Source organism: Hylaeus anthracinus, unplaced genomic scaffold (assembly GCF_026225885.1).
Source record: "Hylaeus anthracinus isolate JK02 unplaced genomic scaffold, UHH_iyHylAnth1.0_haploid 3, whole genome shotgun sequence".
Classification (NCBI taxonomy): Eukaryota; Metazoa; Arthropoda; class Insecta; order Hymenoptera; family Colletidae; genus Hylaeus; species Hylaeus anthracinus.
The window spans coordinates 370,231-394,151 of record NW_026535284.1 but is presented as its reverse complement, the minus strand read 5'-3'; the positions used below and the strand labels follow the sequence as shown (position 1 = coordinate 394,151).

The following is a 23,921-nucleotide window of genomic DNA, read 5'->3' as shown; positions in this document are numbered from 1 at the left end:
TATCCGATCGAGACGTTCGAGGTCTCATTTCGTAGGTATTTTTATCACCTACATTTTATCTCCGTGAAGCATTGATATTCCTGCATTAGTTTAAAATTTATAAGCAAAAAACGACAAACATCGCGCGCTAATCGCGCTGTGATTGGTCGATGGTTTTCGTTAATAATTCAACAATGAAGCCCCCACCGACATTTTTGCAAAGGAAATTGTTGTTCAGAATCGTCTCAGCTATTCCCCATTTCCGGCTCCAACACGAGTTTTGGGACGCCCTGTATATGTATTTGATATCTAGAAAGCGCTCAATTAACGGGAATGTAGAAGTGCGTTTGAATTTCGCGCTCTCATTATGCACCGGTAAGTAGCGCTGTCCAAGTCGATGTGTGGCTAGTTAGTGTGGCTAGTAGTATGGCATAAACAAGCCATTCGTTTAAAACAATTTTTTTTTAAATGGAGATGAGAAACATTTTCAACATTTTTTAATTGAAGTAATTTTTTTTGGTACTTTTATGTCTACTGTAGCCAGTGAAAGCTCATTTCCATAAGTTGGCTAGTTCAATTGTTATTATTTATTTGAAACAAGTTAGCACAACATTTAAACAGTTGTAAAACTGACAATTTTCAAAATTTTTGTTAATTCTTCAAGATACGTTACAAATATCATTGAAGATTACAACATATTCAAATGTAAAAATTCGAGATGTTACGCCAAAAAGTGTTCGACATGCGACATTTAATGCAAGCTTTCGTGAAAGCGCATTAAATGAAAACAAAAGTTAAATTAGAAGTACTAGCCTAGAAGTATACATTTTGCACCTTGCATTCAAAAGAATAACGATTCGTAAATCATGGTCAACGATGATTTTGAGCGTGGAGACTTGTGCAACATATTTTATCCATTCTATGCTTGCATGCTCTGTGACGGGGCAGACCTTTTCTGCCCGTCACGAGAGCACGCTGATCCCCGAAAGGGCTTCGCTCCCTCCCCGCCACATACGCCCGCGGAGGTAGGGACCTTTTCCCTCTCGCGCCCTTTGTCACCCCCTCCCCCGCCGCCGCGAATTCGCGGCAAGTCGCCTGGTCGCAAGTCGGGGAGAACGGAGATGCAGCCGCCACCAAGAGAGGACGTGGCGGACGAGAGGAGCCCCTCCGGATCTTGAGTGGGGAGAGCCACGAGCCGGCGATGCGAAAAGCGCCGAAAACGGCCGACGCCGATTTTTCGGCCAAAAAACCGGAACAAAGGCAATTAATGGTTGACCGTCGCGCGAGCGTCACGCCTGCCTTCACAATTTGTTGTTTCTTTGCTCGTTTAGCATTTTTAGAGTGTACTTCCTTTTTTTTTGCGTTTTCTCGCTCGCGAGTGGCTGCTGCTCCCTTGCCGCCCCATTAAGGGCGATCCAGCACCTAAGGGCCAGGAAAACCCAGGTAGGGCCCACTTGTTTGGGTTTTCGTCTGTGTGCACGCGTGGGTGAGCGAACGGATCATGTGTGTGGGTGTCCGCGGACGTGCTCCGGTGCACTTGCATACGACAGGACCACCCCCAGAGGCAAGAACCCTTTTGCAGTTCCCTCTGTGTACTTCAGTCGTCCCCCGCGTGGCCTTATGCGGTTAGAAAACGAGTCGCGTTTCAAAGGAAAGGGCCTCTTCGAAACGCGCAGTCGTTAATTCCCGGCATAATCTTTCCTTTTGACTGTATTTTATTCTAGGGCGGATTCTTGTTTACGAGGCCCCCATAGATTTACGTCGCACCGGTTAGATATTCTTTTTCTTTCATTCGGATACTTCTTTTTTGTATCGGGAATTCTGCGTCGCGCTCCCCTTTCGGCGCGTGGTCGCCAAACCTTTTCCTTCACGGTGATTATACCACGGAATTCCCCGCGTAAATTTCGTGCGAATAAAGAATTTCGATTAAACGTACGCGGATCAGAGTTTATTTTCTTTTCTGACCTCCCTTGAGTTTCGCTCTCCGCTAGAGCAGCCGGAAGGACGGAAGTAACGGACGGGTGCACTTGGCACTGACGCCCAAATTTTTATAAACAAATTCGTCCGTGGGAATTTTGCGACCAAGCTTGTTGAATAGCGGCTTTCCCGGCCGCCCACGCGAGGTCCGTCACACCTCATGAAAATAGAAGATGACAATTTGCAATAGTACGATGTACTTGTATATGTATTTGTAGCGAAGGTTACAGGGTTACATAATGAGTACGACGTTTTACTTTTAGTTAAGTTTTAATGATGTAAGAAAATATTGAAAAGCATGTTACATAGAAGAGACTACTGGTATATATCACGAGATGGTGCACGCACGCTGCCAACGAGGAAAAAGAAACATTCCAGTATATATGTGCATGTTTGCCAACATGGAGACGAGAAACATTTCCAACAGTATCAAACACAGTATCACAAGGTCTCAACAAATAGTTCCACGTTTGAAACCATCATTGAAACAATAGGTTATCTTTGATCTACTAAAAAATAATAAAAATTTTAAAGTAGAAAGACGTAATACGCAAAACGAATCAGTAATTTAAAACACAGGTCACCAGAGTATATCCGGGTTTGGGGGACAAAAGTGCCCTTGGACCGATTTCGATTTGCGATAATGTATTCTGTATATTATCAAAAAAGACTAATCTGTGCCAAGTTTTAAGTCGCTATCTAGACTAGTGAGGAATTAAAAAAAGAAAAACCAAAAACCATGTTTTTGACCAATTTCTCTCATCCTATTGCATGAAAAATTTTTAAAAGAATTAAGGATATTTCAATTAGCGAGGCACACGGTTCAGAATTTTTTCAGATTTTTCAATTCAAAATTCAAGCTGTGAAAAATAAAAAACGAAAAAAAATGATGAAAAATGCCGGTTTTGCATCGAAAGAATCTCAGAACTACAATCATATAATTACAGGAAGTATATATTATTGTTATTATTATCCTCAATTTTTTTCATAATTTTAGGAGTGGTGCGCCGTGGTTGGAAAAAGCAAAAACTGATTTTTTTCGCTGTTTCAGTGTTAGAATTGTGGGAAGGTGGAACAAATTTTTGGACACTTTTTGTGATTAATATATTTAATAATTGAGCAGAAGATTAAGACATCATTAACGCCACGCACATGCTTTTTTAACTTGATTCACTCTAACCTCTTTTCCTCACACGCATACCAAAACCAACTCTCACAAGAATAACTTCTATACAGAATTTCTGTATACTTTTTATGAAATACATAATACTTAATGTATGAACGATTAGGTTGAATAAAATTTGTTATTTTTTACTTCGACGACTTCTTTTGGCACCAATCTCGTTCTACTCCACATACGTTATTTTCAACGGCGCGCGGCGTCCGTGCCGCAAGTGGTAAGGTACTCGGCTGTTGAGCCGCAGCATACTTTTTATATATTTTTAAATTTCTAACAATATAACAATTGATAAATACTTATTTAAAAAAAATAAAAACATTTTTATAATGTTTTAATATGCAATATATACATAAGAATAATTTTGGAGCGCTAATACCACCGTTTCTCTTGTTGAATATCTTATCAACTACGATATTATTTAACAAGTCTTATACTAAAGTAATATATGAAATTAATTTTCAAGTCACTTATTTTTAATATTATAGTTACAATATAGTAGAAATTGTGTCGTCATCCTTAATCCTCATCGCTATCTTCGTTGATAACAGCTGTTACTTCTTCAACGTTATATATTTTTCTAAGTATTTCTGTAAACCTTACAATTTTTTATTGATATCTCTGTCCAAAGTCACAATTCGTTATCGTTATAATTAATTGCATATGTTCATTGGATAAAATTGACTTGTAAGAGTATTTTAAACATTTTTCGTTAAAAAATGCCTTTCAACGCAGGTAAACAAAGTCAGATGTGAAAATGAATTAATAAAATGTGTAAACAAATTCACGATATACAGAAAATAATTTCGTAACCGTGGCATAAAATTCATTTAGAAAACTAGTTAATTAGTTTCTGAAGCCTATGGTTATAAATGTGAGTCATCACATTTAAGATACTTTTATACATACAGAAAACTGTTTTTAATATGGATCCATACCACCAAAGTGTTTTTAATTTAGACTTTTTATGTAGAGCTTGTGGATATGAAGAGATACCCACAGGCTTGGAGGTTGTTCGTTAACAAATTGCAGCCAGTCATGTAAAGGTCAAGGTGTCGATGATTAAGAATTATTTAGAAATGCAAAATAATGAAAGTGTACTCATATTGTCAAAGTTTTAAACTGACAAATTATCTGAAAGCTTGATAAGTGACTTTAGAAATATTTTAAAACGCAATACAATGAAAGTGTTCTCATAATATTGTTAGAGTTTTAAAGTAACATATTATCTGAAAATCTGCGAGACAGAAAGTATGGATATTGATGATCTGAGAATCCGTTGGCTGGTCACGCCAAGCATTTGACCTCCAGGCCAAGAAAACTAGGCAAATGTCTGAACAATCACAATTATTATTACGCTATTTAGCTTCTTCACCACATTACTGAGTTGTCATTAGGGTGTGTACGTCAGCACTGTTGAAAACAGCATTTTAACTACGCAGTTGGAAAACACCGAATTTTACATTGTTATACAGTGTCGCCTTTGCGCTTTGCTGGAAAGCACCTTTATGCATTGGCAGCTCATTTCGATTTCACATCTTTTTCTACTTTCTTGTAGTTTTTTATAAAGTTCTTACATTTTTTTTGTGGGTACCCTGTTTCGTCTTCCACTTTTTTTTTTATGGAGATTTTTAAGACAATAAGGCTACCAGTATCTAGATACTATCTACAACATTTCGTTTAACGTTGATGAATGATTATTCCCCAGGTCTGACAGGAATTGTAATCTGTTATTACTGGTTGTACTCGTGAACGTTTATATAAAATGTAGTCTTTCTCATCCACTTGGCAACCGTTCAAAGTACGTTACCATGCGCAGCGAGGTGCGCGAAACATCTCGAATACTCTAATAAGCCGAGGCATAATGTCGAGAACAGGGTCACTGTTTTATCGATGGAATCAACGTCCTCACTCTAAGCTACTATACTAACAACGACTATGGTCATCTCTGGTATCTGTGAATATACGCATAATTGCTTTCTACACAATAGTTAAAATGACATTAAGCACGGTTTTTATGTAAAGTAATTACTGACGCCAATAGTATACCATAGTCAATGGCGTCAACTTCTGTTACCACTTGCTTTCATGGTATCACTATCAGTGACACAAATTCATGTTTTCAAGCGATTCGGATATCAAGATTCAAAAGGGGATCGATTCCTATAATTCGAACAAATATTCATATGACAGTAGCGTGACTACGATACCAATAATCATTAGGATGATGGTTATGCTGATGCTGATGATTAAAATCATGCTGACCATGTCTATAAGAAAATAACAGTGAACAAAATGTATTTGCAACTTGACGGTGGATTAGCACACTTTGCTAGAAACACGCGCCACTTGTCCACTGTCCATAAAATGTACGATGTAAATTGATTATCGTTATCATGCTGTTGAAGCAGCCAGTCGCAGAAGCTTAATCGTGCGACACGATCAGGTTGTTCGAGTGCTTGGACTCCGAGTATTGAATACGGATGCATTTTGCTTACAACATGTAAGCAAAAGGAAACTTGTAGCGAACAATGACTTGGGGAGACAGTCCAGTGCCACGCGTACTGCATAGAATTTTCAAATTCGATTTTCTCGAAAACGAAGCGTCAAACGAAAAAATGTTATTCCTTTTTTTTGACTTATTTTTACATGTAGTATCACCCCCTGTTGGGTTGTACCACCCGTCCTGCTATACCCTGTATTTATGCCGTATGAAGCTCTTATTAGAATTAGGAATCGCTAATTTTTTTCAGATTTTTCGAAGGGATGGAACGTAGTCAAAAAAATTGAAGATCATTAAAAAATTGAGAGAAAGTTTTATATTGCTTTGTAGCGCCCACACGAGCGAAAACTTCCCTGCGTTCCCTGCAAATGTACCGTTAGCACCCCCCACGAACCGATAGGAAGCTCCGGTGCGCCTTATTGGTCGACCAGCGCTAGCCAAAAACCATATAAATACGGGCCCGTTTTCCGCCAAGGGTTACTCTAGTTTCACTAGAAGCTCTGTGACCATCGGTGACGGCATAAGGCTCCTACGCGGAATAGCCCCAACCGATCGGTCTTGTGCCACCCTGCGAATAGTTTACCTGAGGCCGAGTTAGGTCTAGCGAGGCGTCAAGTTCGACCTGCGATAGTTGGCCGAGGTAGAGGCTCCTACCCGGAGTAGCCAAACCTGGTCAGTCTATCGCACCGAAAACTAAGACGCCTCACGACGGCCTAGCCCTCTACATAACGAGTGGCGTAGAGGATCTCTCACGCCACAATTGGGGCCCAACTTACGGCCATCGACGACGAGGCAAGCGACCTCGTCTTCACCGAAAAGACGGGATTGAGGAGCCGAAGCCCGAGGAAAAGACTCCGGATGAGTCGCAGCGGAGGACGAGTCCACGACACGCGATGGCAATCCAGATGACCGAGGACCAGCTGCTGCGCCTACTGAACGTGGTATTAGCAAGAAACGCAGCAGCACCCCCTCCCGCACCAACGCCGAGCCAGCCTGCAGGAAGCTTCGCCCGATGTACCGCTCGGTACGATGGAGCCCGGAACAAACAAAAATTAGACGAGTTCTTGGCGAACATCTCGATCTATAAGGAGATCGAGAACATCTCTAACGCCCATGCACTGACGGGCCTACCTTTGGTATTGGAAGGAGACGCTGCCATTTGGTGGCACGGAATCAAGAACACAGTCAACACTTGGGAGAAGGCGAATGAATGAAGTGAATGAAGCATTTCACGCCCAATTTGCTCCAAAACGCCCAGACTATGCTATATACGGCGAATTCTTCGCTACCAAGCAAGAAGACAGTACATCCATCGATGTATTCGTAGCAGAGAAGCGAAACTTATTAGCAGAAGTGAATCGAAAGATGCTAGTTCTCGTAACGAGAAGCCGTGCTAGGAGATGAAACACCTGGAAAGGACGCCTGGGACATTCGAGATTCGAGATAAGCCGCCCATGGACACAGAAAAAACCGCGACGACAAGAGGATATGGAAAAGGAGTTTTCATCCGGCTAGACGAGGCCGAAGCTTTGGACGCAACCCAAAAGGAACGAGTTAACAACTTATTAACGCAAAACAGCGAGCTATTTAAACCCACGGGAGAGCCGACGCCATACGCAGAACACCGCATCGACACCGGCGATCAGTTACCTGTAGCGGTGCCTCCGTATCGACTGTTCCCCGCAAAAAAGAGGGCCCTCCATGAAGAAATCAACGCAATGCTAGAAGACGGAATCATTGAGGAAACAGAGTCTCCATGGGCCTCGCCGGTGGTAATGGTACCCAAGAAAGACGGAACTACCCGAGTATGTATCGACTACCGACGCTTAAACGCCATCATAATCACAGACGCTTATCCATTACCACGACTGGACGATCTTATCCACGCAGCACCGAATCCGAGATTTCTAACAACTCTCGATCTGAAATCAGGTTACTGGCAAGTACCCGTAAGAATAGAAGATCGTGAGAAGACAGCATTTATCACGCCATTCGGAACATACTGCTTTCGACGAATGCCGTTCGGACTAAAGAATGCTCCAGCCACGTTCCAGCGCCTAATGAACCATTTCAAAGCCGGACTGAAGGGACAACAGATAGAAGTTTACTTAGACGACGTCCTAATACTCTCAAAAACGTTCGAAGAGCATTTGACGGACTTGGCAGCAGTTTTACAGCAATTAAGGAAATACAAGCTCCGAATGAATCGAAGTAAATGCCACTTTTTTCTCCCAGGAAATCAAATATTTAGGGCACCTAATAACGACGCAAGGGATTTCTCCGGATCCACAGAAAATCAAAGATATTCAGGATCGACAGGCTCCGAAAAAACCTGAAGGAATTGCAGGGATTCATCCAGACCTGCTTCTAGTTCCGGAGATTCGTACAGAACTTTGCATCCATCGCGGAACCACTAACGCGATTAACTAAGAAGACAGCTCCATGGGTATGGGCCAAGGAGCAACAAGAAGCCTACGAAACGTTGAAAAACAAGCTAACAGAAGCTCCTATCCTTCAACCAGCAAACGAAGGAACACCATACACGCTTCGCACGGACGCAAGCGATTACGCAATCGGCGCGGTTCTCTTACAAGAAGTTGAGGGACATGAGCACCCCGTGGAGTATGCCAGCAGACTTCTTACGCCGCCCGAAAAGAACTATTCAACAATAGAGACGGAGGCCCTGACTGTAGTATGGAGCGTAGCCAAGTTCCGAGGCTACATTGAGGGGGTTCCAACCACCGTCACCACGGATCACCAACCCCTATGATGGCTAATGGGACTCAAAACACCCAGTTAGCGCCTCGCGCGATGGGCCCTTCTTCTGCAGCCTTTCCATCTCAACGTCGAATATAAACCTGGAAAGTCGAATGTGGTAGCTGACTACTTGTCACGATCACCGAACCCACCTAAAGACCAGGAGCAAGATATAGGACTCGTCAGCGTCGACTTTCCCTCTAGGGGGAGTGCCAGCCTCAGGGAGGAGCAGCTTCAGGGCGAAGAGATAAAAAAAATCATCGAGTGCTTCGAGGAAACGGAGAAAAACGAGAATTTTCTCCGTTGGGCGCAGAAGGGGTACCTACTATCAAACGGAGTGCTCTATCGATTCGCACCAAAATCAGAGACTGAACAGGCACAATACGTAGTACCTGATAAAGAAAAGAAAAAGATTCTGCACGAGTACCACGACGCAGCGAGCTCTGGTCACTTTAGAGCTGAGAGAACCCTACAACGGATCGCAACCCGTTTTTATTGGCCACACATGCGACGAGATGTCGTCAAACACGTACGAGACTGCGTACAGTGTCAATGCTACAAAACTTCAAATTTGAAGCCACCCGGCCTCATCTAGACACCACCGATGCAGCACCGCTTCGAAGTCATATAAGTGGATCTTTTCGGTCCACTGCCTCCTACCAAAGATGGACACCGATGGATACTCGTCGTGGAAGACACCGCCGGCCGATGGAGCGAGCTTTACGCGCTCAAAGATGCGACATCGGAAGCCTGTGCAACCACGCTCATCGATCAAATATTCCTCTACTATGGCGTACCCCGCTGCATGACAACTGGTAATGGCACTCAGTTCATCAGCAGCATTATGCAACAAGCGCTGTATTGCTTGGGAGTGCACCTGCACTTGACCCCAATATACCACCCCGAAGCCAACCCAGTAGAGCGCAAAAATCGTGATCTAAAGACCCAATTAGCGATTTTAGTCGGAAATCAGCATGATACATGGAAGAAAAAGTTACCAGCTAAAAGATTTGCCATGAACACGGCAAATTTTTCAAGCACCAGGTTTTCACCTGCCTATCTGACATTTGGGCGAGAGCTTCGCACTCCAGATGACGTAACTAGAGACCTGAGAGCAATCATCACGCAGGAGAACTTCATCCCAGAGATCACCCCGCGATTACTTCAGCTGGCTACTACGCTCAGCCAAGCCAGAGAAAACAATGAGAACCTGCAGGAACGACGACGACGACAAGCTGATACGACTAGATGACTAGATCCAGGGTATTCTCCGGGAGACCTCGTATGGGTAGCCACTCATACACTGAGTAAGGCTTCTAAGGGATTCACATCCAAGTTGTCCCCAAAACGAGATGGTCCATACGTCATCTTAAGATCTGTGGGCCCAACAAGCTACGAGATCGCCGCTTGCGATGATCTGCTGACGCCGTTAGGCGTCCACCACACCTCAGCATCGCAATTATGCAACCTTCCTGCAAATGACCACGCCGGTTCTGTCACTCCGGTAACACCGATTCGTCGCAGAGGAAGACCACGCAACCTGACCGCTAGCCTTAATCTAATGGCTAGCCAACAGCAGCAACCACGACGACCCAATGCGTCGCACAGCAGCAGGGTTACCGTGGCAGGTACGCCTGCACCGTCGCTGCGTCGCTGAGGATGGCCACGCAAGCATCCCGCCCCATAGGAAGGAAGGAAGGATAACCACCACCGCAATTTCCTGGACTTCTCATCGAGACGATCTCGTGTCCAGAGGGGGAGATTGTAGCGCCCACACGAGCGAAAACTTCCCTGCGTTCCCTGCAAATGTACCGTTAGTTTCACTAGAAGCTCTGTGACCATCGGTGACGGCATAAGGCTCCTACGCGGAATAGCCCCAACCGATCGGTCTTGTGCCACCCTGCGAGTAGTTTACCTGAGGCCAAGTTAGGTCTAGCGAGGCGTCAAGTTCGACCTGCGATAGTTGGCCGAGGCAGAAGCTCATACCCGGAATAGCCAAACCTGGTCAGTCTATCGCACCGAAAACTAAGACGCCTCACGACGGCGTGGCCCTCCACACAACGAGTGGCATAGAGGATCTCTCACGCCACAGCTTTAATTACTTACGTGGCCATCTTCATATTTTTACAGCTATAGCACAACATTACGGCTATTAGTGTGTAATTTTTTCAGATTTTTTGGAAAAGTGCGTTATCATAAAAAAATTATTAATTTTCTATTTCCTAATTTTTCATACGGAGAAAAAAATTGTAAATCAATAAAATATTGAATAAAAACATTGCCAAGAGCACATCATTAAAGGTACGATCCTTCGTCTTCACTCAAACACAGGTGAATTTCAATTCATCAACCGCTTCGAAACCCACGATATTAAAAAATCATTAAAAATTGCCTGAGGGCACAACAATGCTTACAAGTTGACGAGTATCATATCGAACATTTAATAAAAATAAAATGATAACTAATTTGGGAATTAGTGATATTAATGTATTTGGACCCCATATCGAAATTTTTAACTGACTTCGAAAAGGAGGAGGTTACTCAATTTGACGTGTATTTTTTGTTTGTTTTATATGTATGTACCCCGATTACGCTGAGATGTGTTAAATTTACTAAATTCAAACTCCAATTTATTACCTCCAATAAATGAAACTAAATGTACGAAATAAAATACAAGATGTACTAATTGTAGATGTACAAAATGAAGAAAATTACAAATTAAATAATTGTAAATAAACATTAAAAATTATTGTTCCTTTAATTCTCTTAATTTCTTTTTGTTCATTTGTATTTTTAGTAAATATAATTGTAACATTTTTATTCAGAATTATTGTTTCTTTCATTTTCTTGAGTTCTTTTTATACATTTGCACTATTGATAAATATAATTATAACGTTCTTCTAATAACAAATTTGTATTAAATAAACAAACAAAAATTTGTTTATTAGTTAATAAAGTCTTGCAATAGTTCTATATTACTGTTGAATATTTATTTAGTAAATAAATACAACAGAGTTTTGGCTTAAGTATGTATTTAATAAGAGTATAATATGTAATATACTATGAATAAACACGTTTATAAGAAAATTCTGAAAATACAGATTTTTAATAAATAAATACAAAGACAAACATATCGTTATGAAATCTTAGCGATTTGTTATGTTTGATAGGAGACTGTACTATAGTCCATAAATATTTATAACTTGTTTCTGTCCTACTATCCTACTGTTTTATCTTTTAACTTCCTGTTGAAAGAAATGTGATTCTACATGTTTTAGAAACTTTAGTGCAACTGGTGAGACGGGAAAAGAACGTAGTACTACACCTAGAAAAAGGTAAAGTACGTATTATGTGTTAAATGCATAGTAATGCAGTTCATAAGATTCAGTCTCTTTAATAAAAAAACATGATTATCGCTGGTCAACAAAGATGTAACGATACACGATTAGCGAGCAGCGAACTTGATTCGTTAGTATAGGAATGAACATGCGATATTTCAACAATTTTGTTTAAACAAAAAATTCCTTTTCAATTTCTACATGCTTCAGGCTACGATGCACTAAACAAAAGTCGCTTACAATAGTGTTAATGTAATCGAAGGGATCGAAATCCTGCTGCTCCTCGTCCGCGTTTGGCGGAGGACACGGATAAAAGGCTTGCGAAGGTCTGGTGGGAACATAAAACAATGCAAATTAGAAAAAATCTCATCTCAATTAAGGCTTAAACTGTTTGAGAAATTTAATATTTCTGTATTTTATTAGTATAGCGCAGGACAAAATGACAGTCCACTGAACACTTTTGTTTATATTTAAATAATATGTGTTAAAACTATGTTGAAACTAAAATTAAGATTCTAAAGGCCATTGTTTGTAAAAAGACCCGAGCTATCTTATTCTTCAAAAATACATCTTCGCCCGTATCCCATAAACGTACCAACAAAATTCCACGATCTATGCTCCTTAGGATGGAACACTAAATGAAAATTAAAAATAAAATCAGTGGAACAAAATAATATCACATTATATGGAAAATATGCTTGTGTAAGAGATTTATTAAACAGAGATAACCGTTCGGCGAGCCATCCTCTACCAGATAGAAATGGACAAATATCGATAGTATTGTACATCGGTTATTGTTGATACTTGTTTTGTTAAGTGGGCTTAGGTTGAAGTTAGTTGTGAAAAGAAATATACAGCATGTATATAAATACGTAAGGCTGGTCTAAGGACAAGAGAGTAGAACTATATATAGATGTCTGGAAATTTTGAACGTGGACGATGCAGGAGGAAAGAAGGGGCTGTTTTTGAAAATGTACGGTTAGACAGAAATGGTTAGGAGAGTCTCTGGTTTGTTCTAGAGCGTTGTCAATTCCCAAGCGCTTTCAATAACAAAACCAGAATGAGACTGATTTATTGTGGCCGCGTCGGGGTTCTTATGGACGCTACCTCGGACTTTCGCTTGCGAGCGTCGTTACTCCGCGGTCGGAGGGCGCACTCGAAAACGCACCAGTTCATAACGAACGCTTCGTTACAAACCTTATTTACGGCACAAAGTTACAGCACTTCTACGCGTGAGAAATCTAAGACTGACCTAAGAACAAGAGGGTATGGCTATACAGGGTGTTCAGGCTATTACTATCCAGCGTTTTTCTCCTAAATGGTACATATGACACAAAAATGAAAGGAAAAATGTATACTGTTTTTTGTGTGCAATGTAACCAAGTATATAGATCTTTCGTATTTGTACTATTTTCGAAGAAATGAAGGTGACCCTCAGTTTTTTAAATGGAATGATATATTTTTTGTAGAAAAATATGGTAGAGTATCGAATTCTAAATGAAAAAGTATTGACCTTTAGTAGCCCTAAACCTAATAGGTAACGAGTAATTTCACTTTGTTACTTGAAAATGTTTTTAACGTAATATCAAGATGGAGATTCAAACAAGTGTACTACGAACTCTACGTAAAGAAAAACATAGTTAAAGTGAAATTACTCGTTACCTATGAGGTTTAGGGCTAATAAAGGTCAATACTTTCTTATTTAAAATTCGATACTCTACCATATTTTTGTATAAAAAATATACTATTCCATTTGAAAAACTGAAGGTCACCTTCATTTTTCAGAAAAGAGTATAAATACGAAATACTTATCTACCTGGTTACATTGCACATAAAAAACAGTATCACTTTTTCCTCTTTCAGCTTTTTGTCATATGTACCATTTACGAGAAAAACGCTGGCTAGTAATAGCCTGAACACCCTGCATATAGATGTCGGAAAATTTACTTTGAACGGTGACGATGCAGGAGGAAAGAATGGATTGTTTTAGAAAATGTACCTTGGACCGTGACTATGGCAGAGAAAAGAAAGGGGAGGTAAAATGTGAACTAACAGCGAAAGTTTCGTGACGGCCAACGTTTGAATAAGATAGGGTAGGATAGGGTAAGTACATATGACTAAATATTATACGGAATGGAAGATGTTGCCTCATTTCAGGCAATATCTTTATTTTGTTGTACGTTTGTCAATATACTTCTGGTTCGTTTAGAGTTTGTTAATATTCGCTTAATATCTGTTAAATTTCGTTCCGAAGGTAAATCGAGATGAATCATGGGAACATTTTTGTGTCTTGTTGTTGTCTCTGAGGTTGTATTTATTATTTGCCCTCTATTACCGTGTATGTGGCAGAGCTGTAAAGTAATGATTATTTTGGAATTTATTACAATTTGGAACAATTACTTTAGAATTAAAAAGTAATTATTTAAGTAATCGTTGATTACTTTTTTTTAGTAATTATGCAATACCATATTCTTAATTACTGAGTAATTCAATGAGTTTTTAATAATCCCTTATAACTGCCCAGACAGTAATTAAAGGGCGTTTCAAATCTAAAGTAGTTAAGTATACCTAAAAGTAATTAAAAAGTAATTAAAACTACTTTTTTAGTTACTTTAAAGTGATTGCAGTTACATGGACAGTAATTGTTAAAAATAATGATTACTGACTTCTAATTACTTTTCGGGGTAAAAGTAATTCAAAGTAATTACAAATAATTGGAAGACAGTAATCATTGCTTTTAACAATTACTGTCTATGTCACTGCAATTATTTGAAAGTAATTAAAAAAGTAGTTATTATTACTTTTTAATTACTTTTAGGTATTTTTGACTACTTTAGATTTCAGACGCCTTTTAATTACTTTCTGGGCCGTTATAAGTAATTATTAAGTAATGCATGGGATTACTGGTAGTAATTAAGTAATTGGAAATACCATTACACACGACAGAGTAATTGTAATGGCAATTATTCAATTACTTGGTCAAGTAATCGTTTTGTAATTGTAATTAAGAATTTACAGCTCTGGTATGTGGTTATTATATGTGTTATGGATACACGGTCTTGTCAATTTCAAAATGCACCGTTTAATGAAGTGTATTATTTGAAGCTTATAGCTCGCATAGAAAATTAATGTAGCTAATAATCCATATGCAAGGTATGTCCCAAATCTTGTTGCTGTTTCAATATAATTTTCCGTTCGTTTGTGGTTGCCTATCGTTTCCGCTTCTTTAACCAGGTCTTCTAATCGTCTACCTAGCATCTGTGAATCTATTTTGTCTATTTTTGGAATATTTAATTTCTCTAAATTTACATTACGTAGCAAATGTTGGTAAGATTCATGTATAGAGATAAAATTATAGCTTGGAAGGTCGAACCGGAGTTCTGTAACGATTCTATTGGAACTGTGTACTGGTTCTAGTACCACAGTAGAAATAACGGATGCTGAAATTAATTTTTGTCTGGCAATGTTTGGATTCCTTCTAAAGACACGTTGAATGGTCCAACGTGACACTTCGAGTTTACATTCCGCTGCAATGTCCCGACTGGTTTTCAATAATGGTTTTCATAATCTGCCTCTCAACACGTGGAGACAGTTTCTTCTTAGGTCCCCCTTTCTTATTTTGGCCATATTTCGACGGGTTACGTAAAAAATTTGATATTACTTTAGGGGATCGCCCAAGTTTACGTGCAATTTCTCTAACTCCCAGTTCTAGTTTGTTATAAGCTAAAATTTCACCTTGCTCTTTCTCAGTAAGATACTTGCCGCGTGCATTGTATTAATTAATAAATAAAACTCTGATTTAGATGAAAATTTTGTGACAAACACGCTTGAAGTGTGATGAAAATAAAGGTGGTGCTATAGTTTTACACCGATTCTATAATGTTTCTCGACTTTATCTCGATATACGCTTAGACTACTTCAGTATATTTCCTCTGAAATTAATTATTTACATCGCTTTTTCATATTATCCAGCTGCTTTCTTTGAATTGTTCTTTTAAGTTTAAAAAATCTTAATAATATCAGTGGTGCTATAGTTATGCACCGCAGTGTATATGGAAATACCAAAGGGAATGAAAGACGAAAAAGGAAAGGTATTAAAAATGAACAAGGGAATATATGGACTCAGAGTAAGCCCAAAATGCTGGAATAAAAGGTTTAATTACTTTGCGATAAAAACTGGACTACAAAGATCTAATAATGATTTCTGTTTATATTTTGGAAATGAAGTATGGTGTGCTATTTTTGTCGACGATATATTAATCACAGGAAAGGAAGAGGAAGTAAACAGAGTAATACAAGATTTGCAGAGAGAATTCAAGGCAAAAGACCTAGAGGGAACCAAGGAATTTTCTAGGAATGGAAATAACAAGGCAAGAAGATAGAATGAAAATGAATCAGAAGAAACAAATACAAAAAATGTTGAAAAGGTTTAACACGGAAAACTGCAACAGTGCAATATTCCCAATGGTGAAAGGCTTTCATGTAGACAATTCTGAAGAAAAAGAAAACATTACTTTTCAAAAAATAATAGGTAGTTTGATGTTTGTTAGTACAGCAACAAGACCGGACATAGCATACGCTACAAGTTACTTAAGCTAATTTTTGGAAAACCATACGAAAACAACGTGGATAGAGGCCAAGCGAGTTTTAAGATATTTGAAACGAACAATAGATGAAGGGATATTATACAAGAGAAATAATGAAGTATAGAGATTAGAAACATATTCAGACGCAGACTGCGGAAATGACAAATTAAATAGAAAAAGTGTTAGTGGATCAGTAAGCTTGTATTGTAATAACTATGTAGACTGCGGAAGTTTATGCAAATGCATATTTTTATAGGAAATAGTTAAAAGAATGTGACCTAGATAGAAATTTGTTTTGAAATTAGAGTACTATAAAAATACGTTTTTTATTTTGCATATTTTGCATATTTATGTTTAAAAACATATGCAATATATTATTGCATATGTATTTATCGTGCTTATGTGAAATATCTATCTCAACAAATGAGTTTCGTCTATCACCCTACTTTTGTATCATAATTGTGTAGTGTCAACACAAATATAGGCCATTTGATACCATGTTTCTGTAACCTTGTGTTGGTAATCGACCGTTAGGTGTGACAGTTTGTATTTCGAATTCGAATACTTCAGTTCAATTATCGCAGTTAATGTGATCTCTGTGAAGAAGTGAATATATTTAAGTGTCTTTTAATTCTCTAAAAATGCCAAAAGTTAAAAAAAGTAGAAAAGCATTAATGCTAAATTGGATAAAAAACGATTCCAATTTTGTTATTAACGATAACGGCAATAATGATAACGATGACAGAAGCATTCATTGCAAAATTTGGAATAAAAATGTGAAGTGTGAAAGGAAATCGCATTTAAACCAACACATAAATACCGGCACACATAAGAGGAAAATCGAAGAAACTGGTAATTCATGGGAAACAGAGTAACATATGAAAAGTAGAAAGTATCTTGTACGTGGATAATCAAGGGACAATAGAAATGACTCAATTATATGAAAATAGCAAACGTACAAAACATATAGACATAAGATACCATTTCATTAAAGATCTCGTAGTAAATAAGGTAATAAAGGTAGAATACATAAATTCAACAAATGACCTTGCGGACATGCTTACTAAAGTTATAAGTAACAAACAGTTTAATGATATAAAATTAAAAATAAACATAACTAGTAAATGATGTCAAGAAAGTATCAAAACGTGCTATATCTATAAAGAGTTTATTTTTGTGTGCATTATAATATAAGCGATTTTTGTTTGAACCTTCAAATCAAGAGGAAACGTTAAGGTAATATTTTAGTTTTAAGAACATAAGTATAGAGGGCGCTGTGTGTGTACAGAATGGGTTAGTGTTATGTGCAGGACTACTGCGTGTTATATGAAATGTGATAATATACATAAGTTTAAATAAAATATTTGGTCCAATTATTATGAAAACCTCAAAATGTAGTGATATTGTATTGGGAAGTATATGGTATATGGTGGATCTCTTTATTCATTTCTCATTTCTTCTTTAATAAATTTCTAGAAATGAGACTTCCTGCAATGCGTTCCGCGTACTTTTGGAACCTTAAAGGATTCAAACTGATCTCCCATTTTCTATATTATTGTAATCACTTTAGCAGTAACACCTGTATCACTAGTTTTGAGATGTGGCGTAGATTAAGAACAACATACGAGCGTGATACTGAACAACAGAAATGTAACCTAATGTAGGAATTTTTTGAATATAAAATGAAAAGTGGTGTAAATATGGCAACCTACATCACTGACTTAAATAATATTGTTTTCAAATTAAAGTTTCTAAGAAAAAACATCAGCGATGCTATGGTCATATCTAAAATACTAAAAGCTTTGCCTAATAACTACCAGATAGCACAGGGACGTCTTATGTACGTCCATAGAACGTTCGGGACGTCCAGATAACATCCAAACGTTCCCTGAACGTCCTGTGAACGTCCCTGGGACGTCCGATGTGGACATTCCCAGAACGTTCTGTGTACGTCCTCTGTACGTTTTCTGTACGTCCCTGGGACGTTTGGTGTGGACATTCCCAAAATGTTTTCCGAACGATCGAAATGAACGTTTAAATGAAATTTATGTTTAGAAGATGTGTGTATTGAATATTTGGACAAAGTTGAATAAATTCTGAAAATTAAAATTTAAAAAAAAATTAAATTTTAATTTTATATTTTCTTTCATTTGTTGGTAGATTTTAGTTTGCTGTATTTATTTATTCTGACTGGATTCCATGAAAACGACGAACACATCTTCAACTTGTATTAACACCTCCGGCGGGATTCGAACATTCACGAGTTTCCGACTACAACGCAACCTGCTTCTTCACTTACCCATAAACGCCTTTGCTAACCCGATACATATTTTAGGCTTATATAGTGACTTGCATTAATATTTGGACACTTTTTAAAACACAATTCCTTCTTTTGAAATTGGTCTAAATGATTTGATCATTTTTTTGAAAAGTTAGAAGAATTAATTTACTAGAAAATTCTGAACAGTTCCAAATATTACATACATATCACATCTCATATGTACAAAAAATATTGTATTCCTAATATTGAATAAACATTTTGTTTTACATGTGCAAACATATATTCTGTTCCGAATATTAGATAAATATGTGTTTTATCTACGGAAAAACATATTCTGTTGCGAATATTAAATAATGACCGTATACCCAGATAGCACAGGAACGTCTTACGTACGTCCATGGGACGTCCGGTACTGGACATTCCCAGAACGTTCTCTGTATGTTCTCTGTACGTCTATGGGACGTCCGGTGCTATCTGTGTATACACTTTTTGCTAGTGCATGGGAATCGACGACCCTTTTAGAGCGAACTTTAATGAATCTATCTGCTAGACTTTTGGTTGAGGAAGCTAGAAACAAACGGGATCACGAAGAAACCATTGCATTTAAACCCACCGAAAGAAAATGTTTTAAGTGTGGGAAGCCAGGACACTTCGTCAATAATTGCAGAGAAGAGGGCACTAGTACAAGTGAGAATTCCAGTGGATGGTCAAATTATCATGGAAATGCTCGTTCAGCGAAGGACTATAGAAAAGCCCCTGTTAAGGGTGCGCAGGAGCCAGAGCCAAACTTCGAGTTGACTTCAGCGACAGTTGCGGAAAAAGTAGGAAACTCCGGGACAAGGACAGAGAGGGCGATACAACAATTGCAGGAGAGACAAGGACAGGGCGATTAGCCTAGCATAATTTTTTTCCAGGATATTGAAGCAAAGAAACAATATTTTCTAATAATTCTGGTTTTAATATATTCGTTACACTTTGGCAGGTGCGACTCCAAGGCCTGCTTTTGCAATTTCGGCTTTAAAACTTTATAAACAATAAAAGTACGTTTGATATCTTCATTTTATTGGAAAAAAAATAATGCTAGCCTAATCTCCCTGTCCTCGTCTCTCCTGCAATTGTTGTATCGCCCTCTCTGTCCTTGTCCCGGAGTTTCCTACTTTTTCCGCTACTGTCGCTGAAGTCAACTCTGAGTTTGGCTCTGGCTCCTGCGCACCCTTAAAGCGTGTGTATTTTTCCAATTAATAAAAAACCAACAGTAACATTTAAATTTCTTGCAACAAGACTTTCTGTCATGTGTCGTGCGTACTTTTGAGAATTATATCTCTTCTTTCAAGAAAAAAAGTCGAAACGTGTTGATACCTGTGCGGTCTGTTCCGCCTGTTTTCTCTCAGCTTCGCCATCAGTCTGCTGAACTCCTCCCACTCCCTGTCCACTTCCTCCTCGCTGCCCTCCGGATGGTGGTAATGGAGTGTCTCCTTTAGAAGCTCCTTCTTCGTCGTCTGGTTCGCCATGGTGTTATTCGAAGGTCGACAAGCGTCAGACTCGAAGTGTCAATGTTTTAACACACACAGAACGAGTGGTATATCACGTGACTTAAACTCTTGTCGTCTAAAGCGCGATATCAAGTCCGAAATTCCGCGACGTCAATGCGTTACATAACTACGCGAAAACCATTCCCCAAACGGTGAGAGTATCTTGAAATACCCTTAAACTTGACGACTTTATCAATAGGTCTCGAGCATTCACGCCAAGGATTCGTCACCCTTTCAAAATCGATCATTGTCGAAATCAAGACACGTTGAAAGCATCCATTTGCGAGACGCAGAAGGACATATCGCATCTCCCGATTCTTTTTCGTTTATCGTTCTGGTGAACCGAAAGCAATCGAGGAGAACGTTGAACTTTCTCGAATTCTCGAGGCCACATAACACTGATATTGACACTTTTGCTGCGGATGGAACAGAAATTCGGGTAAAAAGGGTACGTGTTCGAAGCAATTGAATCGTGGACCGTCACACACCAAGCCAATGAGTCACACTGACAATGAGAAGAGAGAACCACCGTGCAGACCTCAGATACGAGGGCCTAGCCGATCCAATTTGCGGACTCATTAGCTTCGCTCCGACTGTTGTCGACGTCGTCGACGCGCTGACATATCGGTGCTCGCATATTGCCGCGAGCACCTCTACGGTGTCACCGTGAGGACACTCGTGAATGACAATCATTTTCATTCGCACAAAAAACGCGCTTTCACGTAAAGATATCTCACTTGTGTTCAAGGCGGCATTCTTGCTACGACGAATACACGGAAAAAAGTAATTCTAAGTAAAGTAAATAATTTCTTTCATATTAATTTCATTTATAACTCAGGCGTGTATCTGATACTGTGATTTTGTATGATTTAGAATGTTTCGAAATCTAATTATCATAATTTACGATTTCCATTTTAAAGATCATACATATGTTACTCTGAAGTGGATTCAAATCTGAGGTCAAAACGTGGATGTACAGAATGTTCGAGGTTTGATGAAGTTTGATGAGGTTTGATGAATGGTCAAACTTGGGGAGCATATCTTACAAGTGGAAATAAAGAAAAAATGTTATTTGAAGTTTACTTAGAAACGCTTTATTACAAAGTTATAAACAAATAAAGTTAGAATTGATAAAGGTGGATTTTACTTTACTGAACATTGTAAAGTCGAAAGTGTTCATCGGATTATTTCAAAATGTCGTCCTTGACCGCAAATACAAGCTTGACATGGATTTTTTATGGAACTTATTACAGAATAAATCTCTTCCTTATTTTGTTGCATTTCAGCAACGGAGATATTATTCCGTCACAAAATCTGTAGAGGAAATGAAAATCAGTGTAATCTTCATTTGAGAACACTCCTGGCATTTTTACCACGATTCTTGATCTAACTGGTCATTAACACTAGTAGCAAATCATATAAAAATAGTAAACATTACATGAATAGACAAATAAGATAAACACGTTCGACCATTGAAGGTTCAGTAAAGTAAAATCCGCTGTCATCTATTTTAACTTTATTTGCTTATAACTTTGTAATAAAGCGTATCTGAGCAAACTTCAAATAATGTTTTTTGCTTATTTCCACTTGTAGGATATGCTCCTCAAGTTTGTCCATTAAAACTTGGGACACCATATACAATACTTCGTTGAAATCATTAAAAATATGATCTAAAACCTTTTATATCGCAAAAAGTACTAAAACAAGGGAGCACATCAAAGCAATAAATAAAATTAATTTGCAATATATTATTTATTTTGCTTCATAATGTTTTCACAATGCTTCATAATTTGTGGTGAAATATGAATACAATACATAACAGCATCCTGTATCCGCATTACTTGGTAGACAAAAGTGCTTGGATAAGAGAATTTCCATATGATAGAACAATCACTTTGTTTACATTATATTTTAATTTATTCAAATAGAAATTAATAGATTAACAATTTGTTTCAATATTAAAGGATCTTGTCAAACCACATCAAACAACTAAGACCCTTTTTCAAGTGCCACGAATATACTTACTTATTAATTGAAAACAATTTTTTACGCAGTTCGGATAACAGAACATTCGAATAATAGATCGTTCTGATAGTAGAGATTTGGATAAAGAAGGTTCGGAATTTGTCAATATTACTTACATTTTATAGTTATTACAAATAGGTATTATAAAATGTATGAAGAATTCATGTGTACATAATTTCATGTGTATTATAAGAATGTATTTAAATTCATGACTCGAACAATTTTACATTACCTTATTCAAGAATAAATAATATTTATTTTTATTTTATTTAATTAATATTGCGACACTGTTTTTTATATGCAATGTATCCAGGTATATAAATCTTTCGTATTTGTACTATTCTCTGAAAAATGAAGGTGACCTTCAGTTTTTTAAATGGGATGGTATATATTTCTTTATATAATATGAAAGCGTGTATCAAAACGAATTCAATGATATATCACATTATGACCTTGAGACCCATTCAAGGTCAAGAACATGAAATTACTGTACCTGCTCGCATTACTGTACTTAGCAGTATTACTTATTGGTATGTTTACATGTCATATAGAATGTGGCTTCCATTCGCTAGGATACATTTTTGTGCCCTGCGCATTACACTTTTGGTGGCTTCTATTATTGTTGTTTAAAGTATTGATGCACATGTGTCTATTATCTTTTTGCTTTAAATCGTGAACTACGTCTGTGAAAAAATTCTCAGATAATTCTGCACATCTTGTAAAAGAAGTAAACACTAATACAAACATAACATAGACCAGAGCTTCTTAAACTTTAATGTAAAATTGTAATGTAAAGTATTTAATATTCTCTTTTATTTACGTTATTGCAAAATATGCAAATTTTGATGAAAAATAGAGTATATAATTTTTGTAACTGTAATAAATATAATTTTACAATTTTTTCATGCAATTTTTAATTTCATATTTTTGTACGTTTTTAAACAAGTTCTAAAACCATATTTTTCATGTGTATATGTATTGTTATTTAATCATCACAAAATATTTACATATCTTTATTTTATATTTCACACTCATAAATGGGTTCGTGAATGAAAAAAGCTTAAGGAGCCCTGACATAGACCATAACATTGAACGCGAAATATACACATACCAATAAGAAATAGCGGTAAATACAGTAATACGAGTAGGTAGATTAATCTCATGTTCTTGACCTTGAATGAGTCTCAAGGTTATAATGTGATACATCGTTGAATTCGTTTGATTCCGATTTCATATGATGTAAAAATATATATACTATTTCATTTAAAAAGACTGAAAGTCACTTTCATTTTTTAGAAAATAGTACAAATACGAAAGATTTATATACCTGGTTACATTGGATATAAAAAACAATATTACTCTTGTGAGAGTTGGTTTTCGTATAGCGTGGAGAGTGAGTTAGGTTAGTATGCGTGTGAGAAAAAGAGGTTAGAGTGTATCAAGTTAAAAAAGCATGTGCGTTGCATTAATGATGTCTTAATGTACTAATCAATTATTAAATATATTAATCACAAAGAGGGTCCAAATTTATTCCACCTCCCCGCAACTTTTTCCTCTTTCATTTTTCTGTCATATGTACCATTTACGAGAAAAATTCTGACTAGTAATAGCCTGAACACCCTGTATATTTGAAAACATTCATGATCTAGAGTTGGAAAATAAAAGTAAAAATAAACGGAAAACAGTGATGTTTAGGGTATTAATAAAAATGTGAAACCTCGGAACCAATTCCTCGTGTGAAAATAAATCCAACAGTTCTTTACTAT

General features: G+C 37.7%; 1 protein-coding gene across 6 annotated transcripts in view; it reads right to left on the bottom strand.

Moving 5' to 3' along the window:
- The window catches only part of LOC128894209 (chloride channel protein 2), a 217,173-nt gene that overhangs the window by 75,909 nt on the left and 117,343 nt on the right, over nt 1-23,921 (bottom strand). Inside the window, exons 1-2 of one of the 6 annotated variants that reach the window (XM_054155798.1) lie at nt 19,958-20,646; nt 11,972-12,059 (exon numbers count right to left, since the gene is read on the bottom strand). The exons of 4 other annotated variants lie outside the window; for them this stretch is intronic. In XM_054155798.1, the coding sequence (XP_054011773.1) occupies nt 11,972-12,059; nt 19,958-20,109 (240 nt within the window). In that variant the 5' untranslated portion in view covers nt 20,110-20,646. Of the gene's footprint in view, nt 1-11,971; nt 12,060-19,957; nt 20,647-23,921 lie in introns of those variants that run through there. One more of the 6 variants, XM_054155804.1, reaches the window with a different exon arrangement.